This window comes from Leucoraja erinacea, chromosome 7 (genome assembly GCF_028641065.1).
Source record: "Leucoraja erinacea ecotype New England chromosome 7, Leri_hhj_1, whole genome shotgun sequence".
NCBI classification, from domain to species: domain Eukaryota; kingdom Metazoa; phylum Chordata; class Chondrichthyes; order Rajiformes; family Rajidae; genus Leucoraja; species Leucoraja erinaceus.
Genome location: NC_073383.1, coordinates 22,676,255 through 22,697,803, shown reverse-complemented (window position 1 = coordinate 22,697,803; position 21,549 = coordinate 22,676,255). Strand labels below are relative to the sequence as shown.

The 21,549-nt window shown below is 38.9% G+C and overlaps 1 protein-coding gene across 2 annotated transcripts in view; it reads right to left on the bottom strand.

The window, feature by feature from the left end:
• chn1 (chimerin 1) overlaps positions 1-21,549 on the bottom strand; it is an 85,556-nt gene that overhangs the window by 43,478 nt on the left and 20,529 nt on the right. Inside the window, exons 2-6 of one of the 2 annotated variants that reach the window (XM_055637935.1) lie at positions 19,387-19,425; positions 18,896-19,032; positions 16,407-16,462; positions 10,655-10,686; positions 6,963-7,076 (exon numbers count right to left, since the gene is read on the bottom strand). In XM_055637935.1, coding sequence (XP_055493910.1) covers positions 6,963-7,066 — 104 coding nt within the window. In that variant the 5' untranslated portion in view covers positions 7,067-7,076; positions 10,655-10,686; positions 16,407-16,462; positions 18,896-19,032; positions 19,387-19,425. The remainder of the gene's footprint in view (positions 1-6,962; positions 7,077-10,654; positions 10,687-16,406; positions 16,463-18,895; positions 19,033-19,386; positions 19,426-21,549) is intronic. The other variant, XM_055637934.1, reaches the window with a different exon arrangement.

Sequence of the window (21,549 nt, the reverse complement as noted above, 5' to 3'; positions counted from 1 at the left end):
GAATGAATGAATGCTGTGTCACATGTGACAAGTCACAGTGAAAGTCTTAGTCGCCACATAGAGGGCGCTTACAAAGTGCACTTGTGCCAAGTCCCCCTTTGTTCTCCACTCCCCCTTGAACAAAAATGGCTGTTATCATTCATGGAGAAAATTGCCACCTTTTATACACAAATTTACATGAGACCACAGGGCATAAACAATCTAATTGAGGTTTTTTTTCTTCTTTCTTTTGCTTTTTGAAAGGGCAGCATGGTGGCGCAGTGGTGGAGTTGCTGCTTTAAAGCGCCAGATATCTGGGTTAGATCCTGACTACGGGTGCTTGTCTGTTCGGCGTTTGTACGTTCTCCCCGTTACCTGCATGGGTTTTCTCCGGGAAGCTCCGGTTTCCTCCCACAGTGTAAAGACGTACAGGTTTGTAGGTTAATTGGCTTGGTATAAATGTAAAATGACCTCTAATGTGTGTAGAATAGTGTTAGGGTACGGGTATCACTGTTCAGTGTAGATTCAGTGGGTTGAAGGGCCTGTTTCCATGCTGTATCTAAACTAAACTCAGCGGGCCAAGCAGCATCCGTGGATCTAAATGGATAGTTGATGTTTTGGGTCGGGACCCTTCATTGGGTCAGTCACCAACTATATAAAGGCTGTGGCAGCAATAGCTCAACTGCCGAAGAGATTAACCAGGTTGTTACCTGCAATAGAGAGCTGTAGTTATAAGAAAGGATTGAATAAGCTGCATTTATTCTCACACGAACATGGAAGTCTGAGAGGGTGGCCTTATAGAGGTTATACAATTATGAGAGGCAAAGAGAGGAAAGATAGAATATTATTCCCTGGGCAGGAGATTCTAGAACTAAAGGATACAGGTTTAAGAGTAGAGGGGAGAAATTTAAGAGAGATTTGAGGGGTAAGTTTTTTCTCCTCAGAGTTGTGATCTAGAATGAATTGCTATAAGTGGTAAAGGCAAGTACAATTACAATTTTTAAAAGGCATCTGGAAAGGTAGGACACAAAGTATGGAGTAACTCACTGGGTCAGGCAGCACCTTTGGAGAATATGGATAGGTGTGAAGGATCCTGACCCGAAATGTCACCAATCCATGTTCTCAAGAGATGCTGTCTGTCCCACCTAGTTACTCCAACACTTTATGTCCTTTTGTGTAAACTGGCATCGGTTTCGAAATTTGGCCAGGTACTTGGTTAACAAAGGCATAGAGAGAGTACAGGCCCAATGCAGGTAAATTGAATCAGCCTAGATTGGCATCACTGTAAGTGTGGACGAGGTAGGATGAAGGTGCCCATTTGGACTGTATGATTCTAGATGCAAGTTCTATTGTTCTTCATTTAAGAAAGATGAGAAATAAAGAGAGCCATGCTTTGATTATCTCTGCTATTGATGGCCTGGTAGCAAAATAGCAAAAGCTAAACTGTCTTCATGGTATATACATAAGATATGAAAATTGATTTTATGACAAGTAATGTCCGTTTTAAAATTTAACTGATTAATCTTTATTGCTGAAAAATGTACCATAATGATTTTTAAAGAATTTTATTTGAATAAAATGTAGAAAATATAAAGCCATCAAGTTTGCACACATTAAAGAAATAATCAAAATATATAATGTGCATTTAGATTTCTGTTAGAAAATTCATGCAATTTTGAAATATGGGGACATGAAGGTGAAGGAGAGAAGCTGCAGGCAATTTAAAATTATTTAAAAAAAGTTTTCCATGATGATAAATTATCTACCCAAAGCAGTTTTACCTTCAGTGTGCTTCAAAATACGCAGTTATGCAGCACTGCAGATTTTTTTTAAACAAATAAAGATACTTGACATTTTGGTTTGACAACTTAGCAAAGACAAACAACATCCACCTCCTCAAGCCCATTTTTAGAGTCGAACAACTGTCACCATAATTGCAGTTAAAATAAATTATATAACAGCAGTTTTATAGATAAATAATTGGTAGTGTGACACATACTGCGGACTAAAGCCACCCTCTTTCTGTTCAAAAGCCTGCATATTTACAATGTTAATAAGAATGCCCTTCTCTATTAACTGTGAAAAACAGTATCAGTTCCTTAAAATAATTAAAGAATAATATCTGACTAACTTGGACGTTTAAATTGGCAGAAACCATTCTGATTCAAGACACCGAGAAACCACCATTTCTGTAGGAATTTCAATGAAACGGAATGCTTCTGGAATTTGAATGCATAGCACATTGCAGTCAATTGCAAAAATGTCTTTATAAAAACAAATTAACAATTAAAATATTGGTTTTAAATTTCTTCCCAAAATAAATGTCATGTTCATCAAGTTGAGTGATTGGGGAACTGAATGCAGTGTCCATATCATGCATTTCCAAGTTAGGTACTACACAAAACATTACACCATGCTCTAAATCCAAACAAGCACTGCCTTTTGTACCCGTGTTCCTTTAAAAAAAAAACTGTAGTTCACAATTGGTACCAGCAAATCTAACCTCAACTTTGTATGAAGTAAACTTAGATTGCCTTAAGATATAGCACACAGAATGTTCAGCAAAACATTTAAAGTCAAAATCTAGATAGAAAAGAAGAGATAATGTTCCCATTAGTTTTAAATTTGAACAAAGGTCTCAAATTAAGACAATTACTTAAATGACAGTCCAAGAGATACAGCATGGAAATAAGCCCAGAGTTCACAGCAACCATAAAACATATAAAAGCCTGATATTTTGTTCTGTCAGCTTTATAAAAAGATAACGAAGCTTAATAGTGGGAACATAGTTTTATTAGAAAAAAGCATTGATTGATATAATGGAACGTAGCAATTTTTGTGGCGGCTACTCTACCAATGGAAGGCTACATTTCAGCCCAGACTGAAGGATAATCCAGTTAATGGCTTGCAGATCTCCATAGAAGTGGTCTTCATAAATAATTATGCAGTTATTTTGTAGCCTGATAACCAAAGCATTATTTAGCTATGACATTTTTATGCACCTCAGTATTAAATTAAAAAAAGTTTACTTTGTCACTTATTAACAAGGTGTTATCATTAACAATCTTAAAGTAGGTCACTGTATTTAGTAAATAGTTAAGATGGTGTTGGAGAGTGACAGCACTGTGCAGATCTACCCTTAAAACAAATTCTTACGGTCGATTCCCATTATACATCGGTTCCAGCACGAAGAGTAATTAAATCCAGCCCCAAATATTTCCTATCAATCATCACTATTGAAACACTTGGCCTCCCCCCCCTCCCCTGCCCCCTCCAGAATACTTCTAAATGTTCAATTACTGGAGAAAAAAAGTTGAAAGAGCTTTGACCAGGCTTACCAGCTCTTGCCCAACCCTTCTTTATAGTGACTACTTCCCCTCTACCATTTTAGTCCAGATGAAGGGCCTTGACCCGATACCCCTCCACAGCTGCTACCAAAACTCTTGAATTCCTCCAGGGCTCTCATTATTTTGCTTCAGAATTTCCATAATTTGGCTGCACCCAATCCATCCCGTTGACAAAGCCATTCCAGGTTGAACCTGAAGGATTTGTGCTCCATTATAAATACCTTGCAGTAGATTGCAGCCCATTAAACTAAATCAACTTTCACCTGCAAAAAATAAGAACCTTAAACCTATGAATGTGAGTTTTAGAGTTATTAAAAACTATTTTATAAATCACATAAAGTAAATTGTAAAACAAATCTGTTATATGCTCTGTTTTAATGATAATTCATGCATGTCAGAAACACATGCATTTTATTGTTTTCAATTTTCAAATGTTTCTTTCTGTCAGCAAATTTTCAACCACTTCAAAAGTATTGGGAAGCAGGGGTTATGAATTGTGAATTGTCAATTTTGCAGTTAGTCAGAAGCATGTTAAATTTTATTCAAAGTTTCCCCCCCCCCGAAAGACTGAAACCTATGCTCTGTCTTTCAAAAATAAATCTAAATAGTTACCCAACACCGATTAACACATAAAAACTGAGGTGGGGGGGGGGGGGGAGTGAAGAAAATAATTCACTATAAAATATCCAAATGCAAAATTCAAATATTTCCATATTTCATTCATATTGAAAATTGTGTTTCTTTGGGCTCAGAACTACATCCGTTGAACAAATAAATATTCAAGGTTAGAGAAAAAAAGTTCTGTATTTAAGTAACTATTAGCTTGATTTTAGAATTCTAACTTTAATAATTTTTAAATGATTCTGATTGTCATTCCGAAACACCCAAAATTGAGGAGCTTTTGCAATTGAACTTTGAAAACTGAAGTAATACATAATCCTTCCAGCCAAAAAGAAATGTTGCCTTTCCAACTGAAGCATTCTCTTCACCCAGGAATTTGGCATTCTTTTGTAAAGAACTTAGCAACTCATGCTACTGCTCATTTAGCTGAATGTTTCAGGGTATAATAATGTAGTAAATCTCTTTCCCTGAATACCAACAAACCATATTCAATAAACACAATTAGACAGAATTAACAAAATTAGACAGAAATTAGACAAAACGATTCAATATATAAACGTCCTTTTATAAACAATAGTCCTAACATCATAAACACAGAATCTGACCTACTTTACTTATAACCACATTGCAATAAGTGTGCATTTTTTATTAAAGGGTGAATTAATACTCCTTAGATGTGTAGAAAAGAACTGCAGATGCTGGTTTACACAGAAGATTGTCACAAAGTACTGGAGTAACTCAGCTGGCCACGCAGCATCTCTGCAGAAAAAGGATGGGTGGCGTTTTGGGTTGGGACCTTTCTTCAGACTGAAGAAGGGTCCCGATCCGAAACATCACCCATCCTTTTTCTCCAGAGATGTTGCCTTGCCACTGAGTTACTCCAGTTTTATTTTACTGAATCATTCAATATAACGTATGGTACATGGTACAAAAATGTATGAGTTTCTCAACATTGCATAATAAGAGATATTGACATACAGACCTATTGTTCAAATAAGCATGCATCTTAATGCTTTTTTCCCCACAATCAACTGTGTGCATTTGCACTCTATTACTGAATTTCAGTGATGCCTTATCTAAATCATTGAGACGCCTAGTGATCAGGAGAGATCGCAATGTGTGTCTTCTAGACCCCATGATTAGGCCCCAGTAAGATATTTTTACCAACAATCTTCCAACTTGAAACCTACCATCATTTCTCTAATCAACATTGAATGTCAAATATCCTCACCTTCCTAATACTTTATCCAACAGCTCTATAAGTGGCATTATATCAATTCATTTCTGAGAATTATACTTGAAACAACAAATGCACTATCATTCACCATTAATCCTGCCTCCAAAAAAATAATGAACCAGTTTTCTCAAAATACTTTATTATCAATGATAGAAGTGCAGCAGACAACTGGAACTGATTGCATAAATGAAATAGTCTTAAAAGAATTTTACAGCAATACATTTGGAACAATAATTTGTTCCAAATTAATTCTACTAATAAAGAAAATGATTCAATTTATTAATTCCAGGAGCTCATGTCTAGGTGGACATAAAAAATAACTTGCAAGAAGTTCCATAAGGAATGAGCTGCCAGAGGAAATAGTTGAGGCAGGTACAATAACAACATTTAAAAGACATTTGGACAGGTACATGGATAGGAAAGGTTTAGAGCGTGATAGACCAAACGCAGACAGGTGGGATCTAAGGCCTTGCTTGTGATGAATGACTATGACACTATTAGACATTGTAATTTATTCAAAACCTTGAGCGTTCAAGACAACATTCAATTACTCAATTGACTTTAATACTCCCTGACCGAAGCTGGATTGATCACACTTGAAGATTCATGCAATGAATAAACCCATTTTTCAACTAGCATAGCAGTTACTAACTTTAATTACTTTCAGAAACTTCTTTCAGTTGTTAACACTAATTTCAAACCTAGGTTTTATTAAACATTTAGCATTTTCAGAAAAAGTCTAATGTTTTCAAAACTGTTAAAAAATAACTCAAGCAATGGTGTGTTTAATCCTTGTTGACCGCTCTGAATTTTTTCCCAGGGACAAACTCTAAAATGGGTCACAGAGTGAGAGATGTTACTGACAACGTTGTTGTGCCAGGAATCTGGCGGAGTGCTCAGCCCTCTGCTGGTGCTCCCATTGCAATGAAATAGTAAAAATGATCTCATCATCGCATGATTCAGTGTGGAATGAGTCACCAAGGTAAAGGCTGCTTGTGAGAACTGGTGTTCAGCAGGTTGCAATGACGGTAGCCGCTCAGCACTGGCCCAAGGATAAATGCTCCAGATGTTTAACAGTCCTGACTCTATGGCCTCCATCATCACCTTCTATTGGCTGCAATGGAAGCTCCCGTCTCCCCCATCTGATTGATCCGTTACATAGTTCTTGAGTTTCAGTTGAACTAAACAGAGAGGTAAATACGATACACAACCATGGACGTCCCTGCTGGTCCCTACTAGTGACCCACTTACTGTTCCAGGCCAGATAAACCCGTGTGCCCTGCACCTTAGCACCGAGCAGTGTTATAATTTGATCCAATACTAAGTCCTCATGGGCAACTTGGTGATTCACTCTATATTGAGCTGTGCATTGATGAGTTCAGTTTCTCTTTGCTGGTAGCAACAGCAGAGAGCAGGGGTTTGCTCCAGGTGTCTGGCACAGCAGCATGCTGCCTGTGGGAATGTCATTTTTTCCAAATACTGTATGGTTAACAACTGTGCATATTTAGACTCCAAGTGTTAACAGAAGCCACTCTGTATTGTAATAGTTTAATATGAAATCAAGACAAGTTGACATGAAAAAGGTATATATGCAATCAAATTAGGAATTGCTAATATGTAGGTACAATAAAGTGATGCAAGAACAGGCAAATCTAAAAAAATATATATTTCTATCAATACATTGCCACTATTATTCTATTGTATCTTTTCATCTTAATGGATAGCTTGTGTGATACAAATTTCTCACTGGGGATTTAATTATATAATTTACCACCAACCGTAGTGCTAAGGTGTAGGTACCAGGCTGGCGTTGACTTTCCCGAATAATATAACTTCCCTCTGCTATACTTAGCAGATGATCGGTTGCTTCTCGTGAAATCATTCCATGAAACCTATTTGCAAAAAAATAATGAAATGTTGTCATAAAAGGCTGCAGCAGCAGCACCTACAATTTATGTGGCTCTGATGTATAAAATCAATTCTCCGTGCCAATCAGTTTGAATGATTAAATACATTTAAGTTTTTACGAGGCATCCATGGGATGGGGGGGGGGGGGGGGGGGGGGGGGGGGGGGGGGGGGGGGGGGGGGGGGGGGGGGAGGGAGGGGGATTAAAATTAAAAGAACAGTTTTCAAATAAATTAAAGATAATTTGAATTTGAAAAATGACAAAGAACAACAGTGATGTAAAACTATAATTTATAATTGATGAAAGAACAGAATCGTAAAGGAACAGATGTAAACAAAATGCTGGGTAACATTATTCCAGTTGCTGTGCCTGTTCATGTGGCAGGGTATTTCATGACTCGTTTGCCTTTTACCTCAACCGCATCTCAAGTCTAATGGACAGGGCCTGTTGAATAGAGGCAACCACTCATGTAATTAACACCACATATTTGGATTCCAACTGTGGAATTTCAGGAGAGATCGCTTTCCCTTATCTTCTCTTTAACACCGTGGGATATCAAGGCACTGTTGAAATCAGATGAACTACTTTACTACATTAGGGATGGTAACCTGGGATAACATTTAATGCTGATCTATGATGGGAAATTCGTCTTGATTATGATGGCCTTTTATTGCCTTCTAATGAAATATGTTTTACCGTGTGGTCTTCATTAAGTATTCAGGGTGTACTCCCAGGAATGAGTATGTTAACTGAATCAGTCCAAAAGGAGTTAATACACATTACACTCTCATTAGCCAAGTGCCAATGATGTGGCTCAATTTCATTGGCTGAATGAACATGAATTATATGGATTTATTTGGAAGTTGGTAAGCTTCATAATTTTATTCTTTTTTTAAATCTTTTCTAGTTTCACAAAAATATTTTTCCATGGGCTAAGAACACTATAATAGACTAGCATACTGCAGAGTAACACTAGGCAGTGTACCAATGTATCTAAAGCAATACAATGATTCTCTGTAAGAGAGTTAGATAGAGCTCTAGGGGCTAGTGGAGTCAAGGGATATGGGGAGAAGGCAGGCACGGGGTATTGATAGGGGACGATCAGCCATGATCACAAAGAATGGCGGTGCTGGCTCAAAGGGCTGAATGGCCTCCTCCTGCACCTATTTTCTATTACTCAATCTTATTTGCTAATAGAAGTTCAGAATATCCATCTATCTTCCCATGAGTTCTAAAAACAATGATGCAATTATAATTCAGAGAAACACAAGAAGCCAATAGCAACACCATAACCCCCCCTTGCTAAATTAAAATCATTAACCATTTCCTGCACAAAATTGTTATTAAACCCAAGATTATATCACATTGCTAATCACTCTACACACAAAATGCAAAAGGTAGAAATAATAAGGCTTAAAAACAACAACTTAAGTTAAGCAAAATTATGACCCTGGTCTGGTATAATACTCATTGCTTAAACACCATAAGGCATCACCCTTTCCAAATTTGCACCTCACTTATAAAGATGAACAGTATTAAACTATACTATTATTTGTATATCCTGCCTAAGGGTAAAGAAGTTTAGTTGTGTTAAAGATCAGTTGCTGAGAAAGTACACTTATTAAAACTGATTATGCAGTCATAATAAGAAGCTAATGCTACATAACTTACCATGCACTTCAAATTAATAATTCTACACAAAGCACTTACAAACTTAAGAGCAAGCAATGATCTATCTATCTATCTATCTATCTATCTATCTATCTATCTATCTAGCATCTATCTATCTATCTATCTATCTATCTATCTATCTATCTATCTATCTATCTATCTCTATCTATCTATCTATCTATCTATCTATCTATAGTGAGGTTCAACAACAATAAGACTTTGAGCACTTTTAAAGCCAAAAATATAGACATTTGAATCACAATTCTTTTTCAGGTTGGACCAATGCAATTGTTCAACTATAACAAAGCTTGCAAGCTTCCAATCACATGGTGCCAGGAGCAATGAAGCCATTGCATCAACATGCAAGCTCTACTAGCATAATTCAACTTGGATTTTTCAGCACACTTAGATGTCTAAGGAGGAGATCGCTGGGTGATTGGGATTCCAGGAAGGTGTCAAAGAGAGAAGCACAGCATTTAAACAGGCTTCTTTGTAGTCCTCCGTTTCCAAGACCGCAATGAAGTAACTCAACCTCTTATGAACATCAATGGCAAAACCACCAATTATTGTCAATCCACAAATGCACTTCACTGAGGATGCAGTCACATTACATTTGTGGATTGTTTAATCCTGGATTGTTACGTGAAGATTTGGCCGAGGTTTAACCCTGTAATCATTAGTCAGTGAATCTCTGCCACTGTTCTCCCATGCTCTCCTATGAAACTACCACTGCACAAGTTTTACTTAAAGACTGCCAAAGTTCAGCAGATTCACTTAGGATTTTACTGAGTGGTACATGTGTGCCCTGTGAGCTCAGGCTGAAGAAGGCTCTCAACCCAAAATGTCACCAATTCCTTTCATCCAGAGGTGCTGCCTGTCCCGCTGAGTTACTCCAGCATTGTGTCTATCTCATGTGTGCCCAAATAGGCTAATGCAAAAATAAGGCATGGGTAGGCTGGATGTTCTAGCCCACAAAATCCCTGGGATAATGGGGACTCTACTGCCTTTCTGTTGGAAAATAATGGACTTCAGTCATTACTTATCAGACCCATAAAGAACTTGAATAAGTGTTTTACCATTCAGGACATCTAATGTAACACTTTTGGGGGATGAGGCAGACAGGTACCTTTAATCCTGGCACCATCATACTTTTCTGATAAGATCTGATTATTTGAACTCCAAATTGCACTGGGTGTTACAGGATGTGTAGGGGGGAGAGACTGCCGGAGTCTATTGGGACTGCTGAGGTGTCACCAAGTGGTGACCATCATAGCCTTTACGCTCAGGTAGCAAGCTGGCGAGTGACAGGTTAGGCTTTCTAGCCCTGTATATCATCTTTCACAGGTTCAGGTCATCCCAAAACATTTGCAATCAATAAAGTACTAAAGTGTAGGGATAGTTCAGGGAACCATGGTATTCAAAATGCACACAATAATATCTCACACAAGTTAATAATGACTAAACAGTCTGGTTTTTTTTTAGTTGCCAGGGGGACAAGACATTTGACTTAATTTCCTTGATCTTCTTAAGTAGAACCATTGAACTGCATACATGCACCTGAGAATGCAAATAGGGTCTTAGTTTAATCTGCAGGTTGACGTATATGAAAACACAATGCTTCCTCATTTCTGCTGAGAGCATCAGTCTGGATTTTAACTCAATTCTCAAGGTGGAACTTGACCCTTCTCAGAAGCACGAGTGCTATTACTGAATCACAATGGCATTGTAGGGCGTACAAATTTGCTGTTGATATAGAAGCATTAAGAATACAGTTATTTAATAGAATTAAATTCAAATTATTTTTGAAGGATTTATTTCTGCTGTTCCATTTATAAAGTGTTTAAACAAGCAATTACAGAAACCAGAAATTAAAAAACTAAACCTGCACTCACTCTCTTCCATAGTACTTGGGTCTGTTTTCCACCTGTAATTAAAAACAAAGTCTACTTGGTTAAAACAAACACATTATAGTGCATGCATAAACTTATATTGTAAAATTACCAATAGGAATACAAACTGCACTTGGTGGACAACAAATATGCACTATAGAAATCTTCATCAGATGTTTGGCTCATTTGTGGCTTACAGACAAAATAAAATACAAGCAAAATCATTTTTTTTAAAAGAACATATGGAAACTATGGAAAATTGTTCAATGGATGAAGTTCAGAATAAATGTTAAAAATATATATATTATCAAAAATGTAAACATTCAAGGCTGAATATTGGAGAGTCTGTGAACCAATTCAAAGGGCACTTTCTACTCTCAAAATAAATTTCTATAAATCCTTTAACTAATTCTCTCATTGCAAGATTTTAGCAACTGCATGAATGGAATGCCTTTATAACCAAAATAAAATACACTTAGAAAAAGCTTATCCTTATTCCTAGTTTAATTAAATGTGTAAAAATTAGGCTGACTATGCCAATAAATGCATATCTGTTAATTTAATAAAGGATTAACATATCAGTGGCTCTTTAAAATAAGAACCCTTGTGGTTATCGCATCTCCTAATTCAGAATGCTCTCAAAGATGGACCATTTTGAGATACTACGAGTTTGAAGGAAAGTAGAAGTTTAAACACATTTAGCGCACGAATGCTGTCAAAACTGCCATGGCAATTTCATCTACTTTGCATCTGCTGCTTCTCTGAAATACATTAAATGGAAATATTTGTATCCTCTTACGTTTAGTCATGCACGTTTTGAGATCGCAATTATGCAGTTGTTTATGGCTCAAAAGTTGACACATGTACTGTATAAATGTTTGAGGTACAGGTGACCTCCGCAATATTGTGTGGGGGTGGGGGAGTGGGAGGAAATGGTTGTGTTACTAAAAAGTGGGTAGTATTACAATTTTCCATAGCATGCGGTCACATCATGTGCACATGTATCATGAAATGCAGGTTGAAAAATAAAATTAATTGTATTATCTTAGTTCAAACGTGTGTATATTATTTCATTGCAAAAAATCTGATAATTTTAAAAAACTTTATTAAATCTCTCACCTTCACCTCCAAAATATATTGTGAGTTATGCTACCAGCTAGATTACATTACATCAGGTCACTCTTCATGTACAAGACAAGGGAGAAAGGTATTTGAATAATCAGAGATTTCACAGTCAAATTAAGTTCACCTCTTACCCAATTCCATATCACGGCATAAGGGTCACTTGAAAGTAATTACAAATATAAAGTCTGGTGATCTTCCTCTTTAGTTCAAGGTCAAAGAAACTAAATTTCGACTTTAACTAAGCATTGTTTCCCAAATTGTGTAGAACTTTTAATTTGCAGGATTCACACCAATTTTAAAAGAATCAAACGATTAGGGAGTTAATTATATTTTACATGCAAAACTCAATGAAGCATTCAGGGCAAGGCTTCAACATCTTCTCAAATAAATTTTGATCAAGTATCTACTAAATGTCTTAATAAATATAAATAATATTAAAAGTAAAGCTGTATCAATCCTATCACTATTGTGTTTAAGGTATAACATTTCTGCATTGGTCATACTACATACAACCCACAAGAGTTATATTTTATGCGTACTAACTTGACCAATATCTAGTTCTTAAATCTGTAGCTAAAATGGTGCCTTCCCAAAGGTTTCCCTGTAGCAACTCACCAATCTTATGATCACATCCTCCCCCATTCTTGCAATCCTTGCTCCCAACAAGAGTAGATCGATCAGGCAATGCCTACCACTTGCAAACTATCTTAACTTTAGGATATTCATAAGATCATAAGTGATAGTAGTTGAATTAGGCCACCCGGCCCATCAAGTCTACTCCGCCATTCAATCATGGTTAATCTATCTCTCCCTCCTAACCCCATTCTCCTGCCTCCCCTCTGACACTAAGCAAGAATCTATCTATCTCAGATTTAAATATATCCACTGACTTTGCCTCCACAGCCTTCTATTCACAGGCACTAGCACAAAAAGTGTAATTCAATATACATTATCTTTTTACAATCAACATTGCTACAAAAAAAAGCACCGGCTTGAGAAAAAGGCCAGCTTCTCCAGACAATTATAAAATAAAACTTTACTATTATCAAAATCCATAAAACAAATTGTAAAGAAATTCCTCCTCTGTACAGAGGGGTGAGAAGAAAGTAGTACATAATAGCCTCCATTACAACGCTATTATTTTTCTGGTCAGATATTCTAATTCTGTCCAGTGTACAATGCTGGGAGTCGCTCTTGTTTTTTTGAAGAGAGAACTACATCTATTATGATTAATTTTAAAATATCTACTTAGAGTAACAGGAACAAAGTCCTGCTTCAGATTGTGTACAGCAGGATCAGAGGCCCAACCTAGAAGACGATACGTAGCAAACACAAAGGTCCAGTGGGATACACTTACTGCCCTTGTCACATGGAGTGGCACTAATTAAGCTGAAGCAATGGAAAAATAACTTTAAATACAACTGCTTATTCACTTGACACCTGTAAAGTTACTAACAGGTTTACCTTCAATGTCAGCTCATTTTGTTACGTAAATCAATCTATCTTTCAAACAACTGGAGAAAAGCACTTGGGGACATAAAAGAGTGCATCTGTCAAGAGCTCACGATTACAACTTCCTAATCTTACTATGACAAGGTATTGCTATAAAAGGTAAACTCCTAATCATAAGTGAGTGGAATGGAATCTGCAGCAATGACACCAAAAGTTACTACAAACAGAATTTCTAACAAATTTTTAAGGCTGATATTTGTTTTAATTAGTTACCAGAAAAGATACAATTCACATGTGACCTTTCCAATTTCTCAGTTAAATATCAAATTTATGTTCAGATGTATCAAGAAACACATGAATTTTTAAAAATATAGCATTTACTTTTTAAAATAAACATGATTAAATTCCATTGATCATCCACTACTGAGTATATTCCTATTATAAATATCTACTCATATTTCTGAGCCAAAAGTATATAATTTCACAATTATTTGCTTTGTTGGATCTGACAACGTACTCATTCCATTAACTATGCAATCTCTCTGCAACTGCCACCTCGAAGCCAAATAACCTACAAACCTGTACATCGTTGGAGTGTGTGAGGAAACCAAAGATCTCGGAGAAAACCCATGTGCTCACGGGAGAACGTATAAACTCCATACAGACAGCACCCATAGTCGGGAATGAAACCGTGTTTATAAACAAGGAAATGGCAGATGTTGAACAGGTACTTTGGATCCGTCTTCATTAAGGAGGACACAAACAATCTTCCTGATATACTAGTGGCCTGAGGATCTGGGGTGTCGGAGGAACTGAAGGAAATCCACATTAGGCAGGAAATGATGCTGGGTAAATTTAATGGGACTGAAGGCTGATAAATCCCCAGGGCCTGATGGTCTGCATCCCAGGGTACTTAAGGAAGTGGCTCTAGAAATCGTGGACGCATTGGTGATCATTTTCCAATGTTTTATCAATTCAGGGACCACAGCTATTTACAATATACATCAATGATTTAGATGAAGGGATTCAAAGTAACATTAGCAAATTTGCAGATGACACAAATCTGGGTGGCAGTGTGAACAGTGAGGAGGATGCTATGAGAATGCAGGGCGACTTGGACAGGTTAGGTGAGGGCAGATGCAGTTTAATGTGTATAAATGTGTGGTTATCCACACATGGTAGCAAAAGCAGGGAGGCAGATTGTTATCTAAATGGTGTCAAGTTGGAAAAAGGGGAAGTACAACGGGATCTGGGGGTCCTTGTTCATCAGTCAATGAAAGTAAGCATGCAGGTGCAGCAGGCAGTGAAGAAAGCGAATGGTATGTTGGACTTTATAACAAGAAGAGTTGAGTATAGGAGCAAAGAGGTCCTTCTGCAGTTGTACAGGGGCCTAGCGAGACCACACCTGGAGTATTCTGTGCAGTTTTGGTCCCCTAAATTGAGGAAAGACATTCTTGCTATTGAGGGTGTGCAGCGTAGGTTTACAAGGTTAATTCCCGGGATGGTGGGACTGTCAAATGCTGAGAGAATGGAGCAGCTGGGCTTGTACACTCTGGAGTTTTGAAGGATGAGATAGGATCTTATTGAAACATATCAGATTATTAAGGGTTTGGACACGCTAGAAGCAGGAAACATGTTCCCGATGTTGGGGGAGTCCAGAACCAGGGGCCACTGTTTAAGACTAAGGGGTAAGCGATTGAGAACGGAGACAATGAAACACTTTTTCTCACAGTTGTGAGTGTGAAATTCTCTGCATCAGAGGGCGGTAGAGGCCGGTTCACTGGATACTTTCAAGAGAGAGCTAGATAGGGCTTTTAAAGATAGCGGAGTCAGGGGATATGGGGAGAAGGCAGGAACGGGGTACTGACTGGGGATGATCAGGCATGATCACATTGAATGGCGGTGCTGGCTCGAAAGGCTGAATGGCCTACTCCTACACCTATTGTCTATTGTGTGTGGCTGTGCCACCATGCTGCCCTTAACAATCTAATACTATACGTGCTGGAGAAACTCAGTGGATGCAGCAGCATCTATGGAGCGAAGGAATTAGGCAACGTTTTGGGCCGAAACCCTTCTTCAGACTGATGTAGGGGGGGGGGGGGGGGGGGGGGGGTGGGGAGAAAGAAAGGAAAAAGGAAGAGGAGGAGCCCGAGGGCTGAGGGAGGGCTGAGAAGGGGAGGACAAAGCAAGGGCTACCGGAAATTGGAGAATTCAATGTTTATGCCACTAGGATGCAGACTGCCCAAGCGGAATATGAGGTGCTGTTCCTCCAATTTCCGATGGTGCTCACTCTGGCCATGGAGGAGGCCTAGGACAGTGAGGCCGGATTCGGAATGGGAGGGGGAGTTGAAGTGCTGAGCCACCGAGAGATCAGGTTGTTTAATGCGGACCGAGCGGAGGTGTTCGGCAAAACGATCGCCAAGCCTACGCTTGGTCTCACCGATGTAGATCAGCTGACATCTTGAGCAGCGGATGCAATAGATGAGGTTGGAGGAGATGCAGGTGAACTTCTGTCGCACCTAGAATGACTGCTTGGGTCCTTGAATGGAGTCGAGGGGGGAGGTAAAGCGACAAGTGTAGCATCTCTTGCGGTCGCAAGGGAAAGTGCCCGGGGAGGGGGTGGTGCGGGAGGGAAGGGAAGAATTGACCAGGGAGTTATGGAGGGAGCGGTCTTTGCGAAAAGCAGACAGGGGGGAGGGGAGATGGGAAGATGTGGCAAGTGGTGGGGTCACGTTGGTGTTGGCGAAAATGACAGAGGACTATTTGTTGTATGTGACGGCTAGTGGGGTAAAAGGTGAGGACTAGGGGGACTCTCCTCTTGTTATGAGTGGGGGGGATGGGGAGAGAGAGCAGTGTTACGAGGTATGGAAGAGACCCTGGTGAGAGCCTCATCGATAGTAGGGGAGGGGAACCCCCATTCCCTGAAGAATGAGGACATGTCCGATGCCCTGGTGTGGGACACCTCATCCTGGGAGCAGATGCGGCGTAGATGGAGGAATTGGGAGTAGGGGATGGAGTCCTTACAGGAAGCAGGGTGGGAAGAAGAGTAGTCTAGATATGTACTCGGATTCTTATTGAATTTAAAGTGTTTGTGCTGTTCAAATTTTTTGATAGTCAAACTATTTGAATGCAAATCCACAGGAATTGTTCAAAGATAGATGGTCAACATAAGACTAACCTCACATGTGCATGTAATTCTCCTTGGATTAGGAGCTTCTTGTTGTAACTGATACACTGGAAAGTGGGAAGTGAAAAACCAAAGTTAAATTATAATTTATAACACAGTTGATGTACAAAATAATATTAAATTGTTGCTTAATAATTGTAAACAAACTAAAATATTACCTATACAAGGTAACACAACAGATCAACTGATCTTAAAAACATGGACATTTTTTTCATAGTTCAGTGAAAATTGATAGAGCCTATTATCTTGTTTTCTTTGTTTCTGCAGATAATAATTTAGCACTTAATTTCAGTAGAGACAATTACAATTTGAAAACTCCGGAGCACAAACTGTAGTGGTAGAGTGCGGAGCTTTTTACTGTGCTGTTCACAATTGCAGAATGGTCATCGTCTTTTCTTAACAGCATGTTTTTGTTTTAACTTTAATGTATTTGAAATGCTAACTGAGCCCATGTTAACCAATGGAAAGTTACACATTAAGCAAAGTTAGCTTTCCCCAGGTATTCAGAGGGCAGTTTTGAAAGATGAACACGAATAATTACTACCAAACGGAAACTGCATCGATTTATTGTATCAATTTAGATTTATTTGTTTTTCTCAAAGCAGTTGTGTCTGAGGATGTTCAAAGATTTCTAACAATACTTTAAAGCTAACAAGGGAAACTGAACATCTTTTCTGAGCACGTTTTGAACGTAATATTTTGACAAGACACAAAGTGATAGAGCAACTCAGCAGGTCAATCACTTGCTCCAGCACAATGTGTATTCTTCTGTGGACTAGCATCCGCAGTTCCTTGTATCCATAATATCTTGACAGTTTGTGGTTAAGGCAAGAATATACTACCATCACATTTCTAGCCTCACAAAAAGTATTTTGTTCTTTACTTCAGAGAACTATAAATCGGCATCAAATTGTAATATAACTCCCGTGGGGGGTAGACTAGCATAAAACTGCTGCCAGGGGCAGGACAGCATATTTTATTGAACCAAATTTAGATTAAGTACATGGGACCTAATAAGCAGTTTTAGAAAAGGAATGCACAGAAAAAGCAAATTGAATACTAGAACATAGACAAAAAAAATGTTTTAGAAATAGTATACAAATTAGATAAAATGTGGCTGCATTGCTGGAATTATTCTAACCCTAAATAAAGTTGGATTTATAATGCAAGCTCAAAAATGTTTCTGCTATATTCAGACATTTGAGCTCAATCAACTGCTTAATTGTGAATCTAGTATTGGAAAATTTGTAGCAGTTTTATGCTCAAATATAAAATACTAAAATAGATTTCCCTTTTTCATTACCTCGCCAGAAAAATGCCTCTGAGGGGATAGTTTTCACCAGGCAGTTTTGGAGTTAATGACACAATATTTTGCTTCAATCAAATTGCATTTTCAATCTTCTGTTCGATTTTGATGTACCAAACTTCTCGGCTTCATCAAACATTGGCACAATTGAGATAGGGTAAATTTGCAAACACCAGATAATGTGCATTGTGCCAATGCATCACCCAGGAATGAGGACTTTAATATATGAAGGGCTTACTTAACTCTTTTACATTTTCTTCTGCATGGGTTAACATATGCATTTTTCTTTGGGCAGGACTGGTGTACCATGAGACCTGGGTGTCATGGTACACCAGTCATTGAAAGTGGGCAGGTGCAGCAGGCAGTGAAGAAAGCGAATGGTATGTTTGCATTTATAGCAAAATGATTTGAGTATAGGAGCAGGGAGGTTCTACTGCAGTTGTACAGCGCCTTGGTGAGACCACACCTGGAGTATTGCGTACAGTTTTAGTCTCCTAATATGAGGAATGACATTCTTGCCATAGAGGGAGTACAGAGAAGGTTCACCAGACTGATTCCTGGGATGTCAGAACTTTCATATGAAGAAAGACTGGATAGACTCGGCTTGTGCTCGCTAGAATTTAGAAGATTGAGGGGGAATCTTATAGAAACTTACAAAATTCTTAAGGGGTTGGACAGGCTAGATGCAGGAAGATTGTTCCCGGTGTTGGGGAAGTCCAGAACAAGGGGTCACAGTTTAAGGATAAGGGGGAAATCTTTTAGGACCGAGATGAGAAAAACATTTTTCACACAGAGAGTGGTGAATCTCTGGAATTCTCTGCCACAGAAGGTAGTTGAGGCCAGTTCATTGGCTATATTTAAGAGGGAGTTAGATGTGGCCCGTGTGGCTAAAGGAATCAGGGGGTATGGAGAGAAGGCAGATACAAGATACTGAGTTGGATGATCAGCCATGATCATATTGAATGGCAGTGCAAGCTTGAAGGGCCGAATGGCCTACTCCTGCACCTATTTTCTATGTTTCAATATTTTTAATATCATGGTCATGATAGTCTGTGATGAGAAGATTTCAAGTTGGGGTAGCAACATTCGGACACATTTTTCTTCTAAATATTTTTACACTTTGATAATTTGTGGCACTTCACTTAAGACTCAGCTGATAAATCATAGAACTCACCCAACTGAGGCAAGTGAGTTCCAGTGAGAGGCAGCTCTGTGACTTGAACTCGTGACCTTCTGGTTGGAAGTCGAGTGTTGTACCACTACAGCTATTGGGCTACCAAGACTTTATCATTTCAGAAGTCTTCAGATAATCTATATACAATTATTGAAAGTACTGTAAGACACTTCATTCATGAGGAAATTAATAGATTCTTCTACAATACAGTACTTCAATCAGACTTCAACTTAGCAAATTTCTCTTCACTTTAATATAACAGCATAAAATAATAACCAAAACTATATTCTTCCTGAAACACAATTGTACGGATATCAAAAGAATGCTTGTTTATGAGCTACCTGGTAATCTCAAAATTCAGCTACTTATTTAGGGATTTCAGAAAGGATGTCAAAAAACTGGAGAGGATTTTTAGGAACTTGCTTTTGTAATAATTCAAGTCCACTTTAAATCTCCAATTTGAATTTTTATCAAAACAAGTTTGTACTTACAGTAAGATTTCCAAACTGGAGGCTTATATTCATCATTTTCTGTGTACAAAAAAAAGTTGAAGACAAATTACCAGAAAGTAAATTAAATTTCATGAACAAGTAGTATTGACAAATGGTCCTATGGGATAATTCCTACATTTTTCCAGAGGCTGAATTAGTGAGGGAAGAGAGATTTTGAATGGTACTTTTACATTTCAAACGACTCATGTTTCAGGAAGTTGGTCATTCACTTGTTACATGTAGACCGTGGGCCAAGGTGCTTTTTTGTTTCATTTCGTGACCCAAATCACGTAACTACTTCTATATATAACATGTTGTGTAAAAATATTATAGAAATCATACCCAAAACTCGTCAAGAACAAAACCTGCACATAATTTTAAAATAGGAGGAAAAACCTCAAATTTTGTGAGTAGTAATTGTCCACTCAAAGCACGTCTCACATTGCGTCAGATGCCAATTGACCAATCGCGCGCTTCGTTTCATGCTAGCTAGGCAGCGAGCGAGCACACTGGGATCATGGCTGCCTAATAACATCACAACAATAGCAAGGTTTCGAAGGAAGGATGCTAACCATTTGCTGATATTTTGTTTTACAACTGATTTATCTTTGTAAAGTATGACGTTGTGAACTGTGAAATAAAAATAAATAAAAATGTAGAGCTAGGGTTAGGGTCAGGGTTAGGCATTTTCCTCTCAGTGGAAGAGGGTTAGGGTTAGATCCAGGGCAGGGGTCGGCACCTTCGGCCCAGATCCTGCCCGTAACCCAAAAACATCCAGCCCGCAGGACTTTTTTCTGAGGACTTCCGTGACGGAGCCGGCGCTATGGGAGTGCTGAAGGGCGGCCCTGGGCCGAGCTGAGGAGCAGGGGGGAAGAGAGGGGGTCATTCAGTCGATCAGGATGTCGACCGACCAGTGGGTGCAGTGAGGGGTCGGTCTGGCTGATGGCTGGACAGTGGTTGCTGTGAGGGGTCGGTCAGGCTGTCGGGCGGCCGGTGTTGCAGCGAGCGAACGGGTGGACTGACTGAGCCGGCGCTATGGGGTGCTGATGGCGGCCCGGGCGGTGTGCAGGGCAGTGCTGCTCCCCACCATGTTGATATTCGGTGTGATCGTGGCATCGGGTGGGCTGCTGCTGATGATCCAGAAGGGCATGCTGGCCGAGGTGGACACGCTGAGCAGCCACATGTACGGTCCCAAAGCGGCTCCAGCCGTGGGCAGCTCTGGAAAGGGGGCGAGTTAGGGTTAGGCATTTTCCTCTCAGTGGAAGATGCCTTAGCCTTCCCCCAGCCTGGCACTGCCCCAGTCCCACTATGGCCGTGACCCCCACTCTGCACACTGGCAGTCAGTGGGGTTCAGTAAACTGGGGAACGCACATGATCTGCCCTCATCCACTAATTAGGTGGTTCAGGAGTCGGTGAAACCCGGGACCTCTGCGGCAGTCCCATATTCAATCTTCCCATGTACAGCTATATATTATTGAGCACAAGAGGGCGCTGTTACTTTTTCTAATTAGCTTAATTAATTAGTGTGCAACTTTTTGCACTGACGAGTTATGAATTTCGTTATCAATGATGTTTTATCTAAATCTGTGCCAAATTTCAAGTAGATACCAGACATGGGTCACGAAAGTTAAAATCTAGAGTCCTTTTGCCACCTCAGCCCAGGCCTAATGTTACAAAAAACACAAGCAGTATTGCATGATACGGTTCCTTTATGAACAACATTAACTTAAATATTAAAGAAAAACCTGCAGATGTTGAAACTTGAAATAAAGGCAAAATTCTGGAGAAACACAGTAAATCTGATTGCATTAGTAGGGAGACAAACATTGACAGAGTGATAAAAAGTATTACATCTGGACCACTAGGAACATTACCAGCTAGATATTAGTAAGTAAGAAATTGCTCCAACAACTTTTTTTTAAATTACATTAATATTAAATTGTGCCCATTCTTAACTGCACCAAAAATTATCATTAGATTATTGGAATATTAGATTATTGGATTAAACTGATCTCATTTAGGATGAAAGGGCTACAGAGGGAGGTAAGCATGGAAAGGTTTAAGGAGATGATTCCAAGTATTTGATGCCAAAGCAGTTGGAGACTTGTAGGCAATGGAGATGTGATTAAAATCAGGCACGTTCTTGAATCACAACTGCAAGAG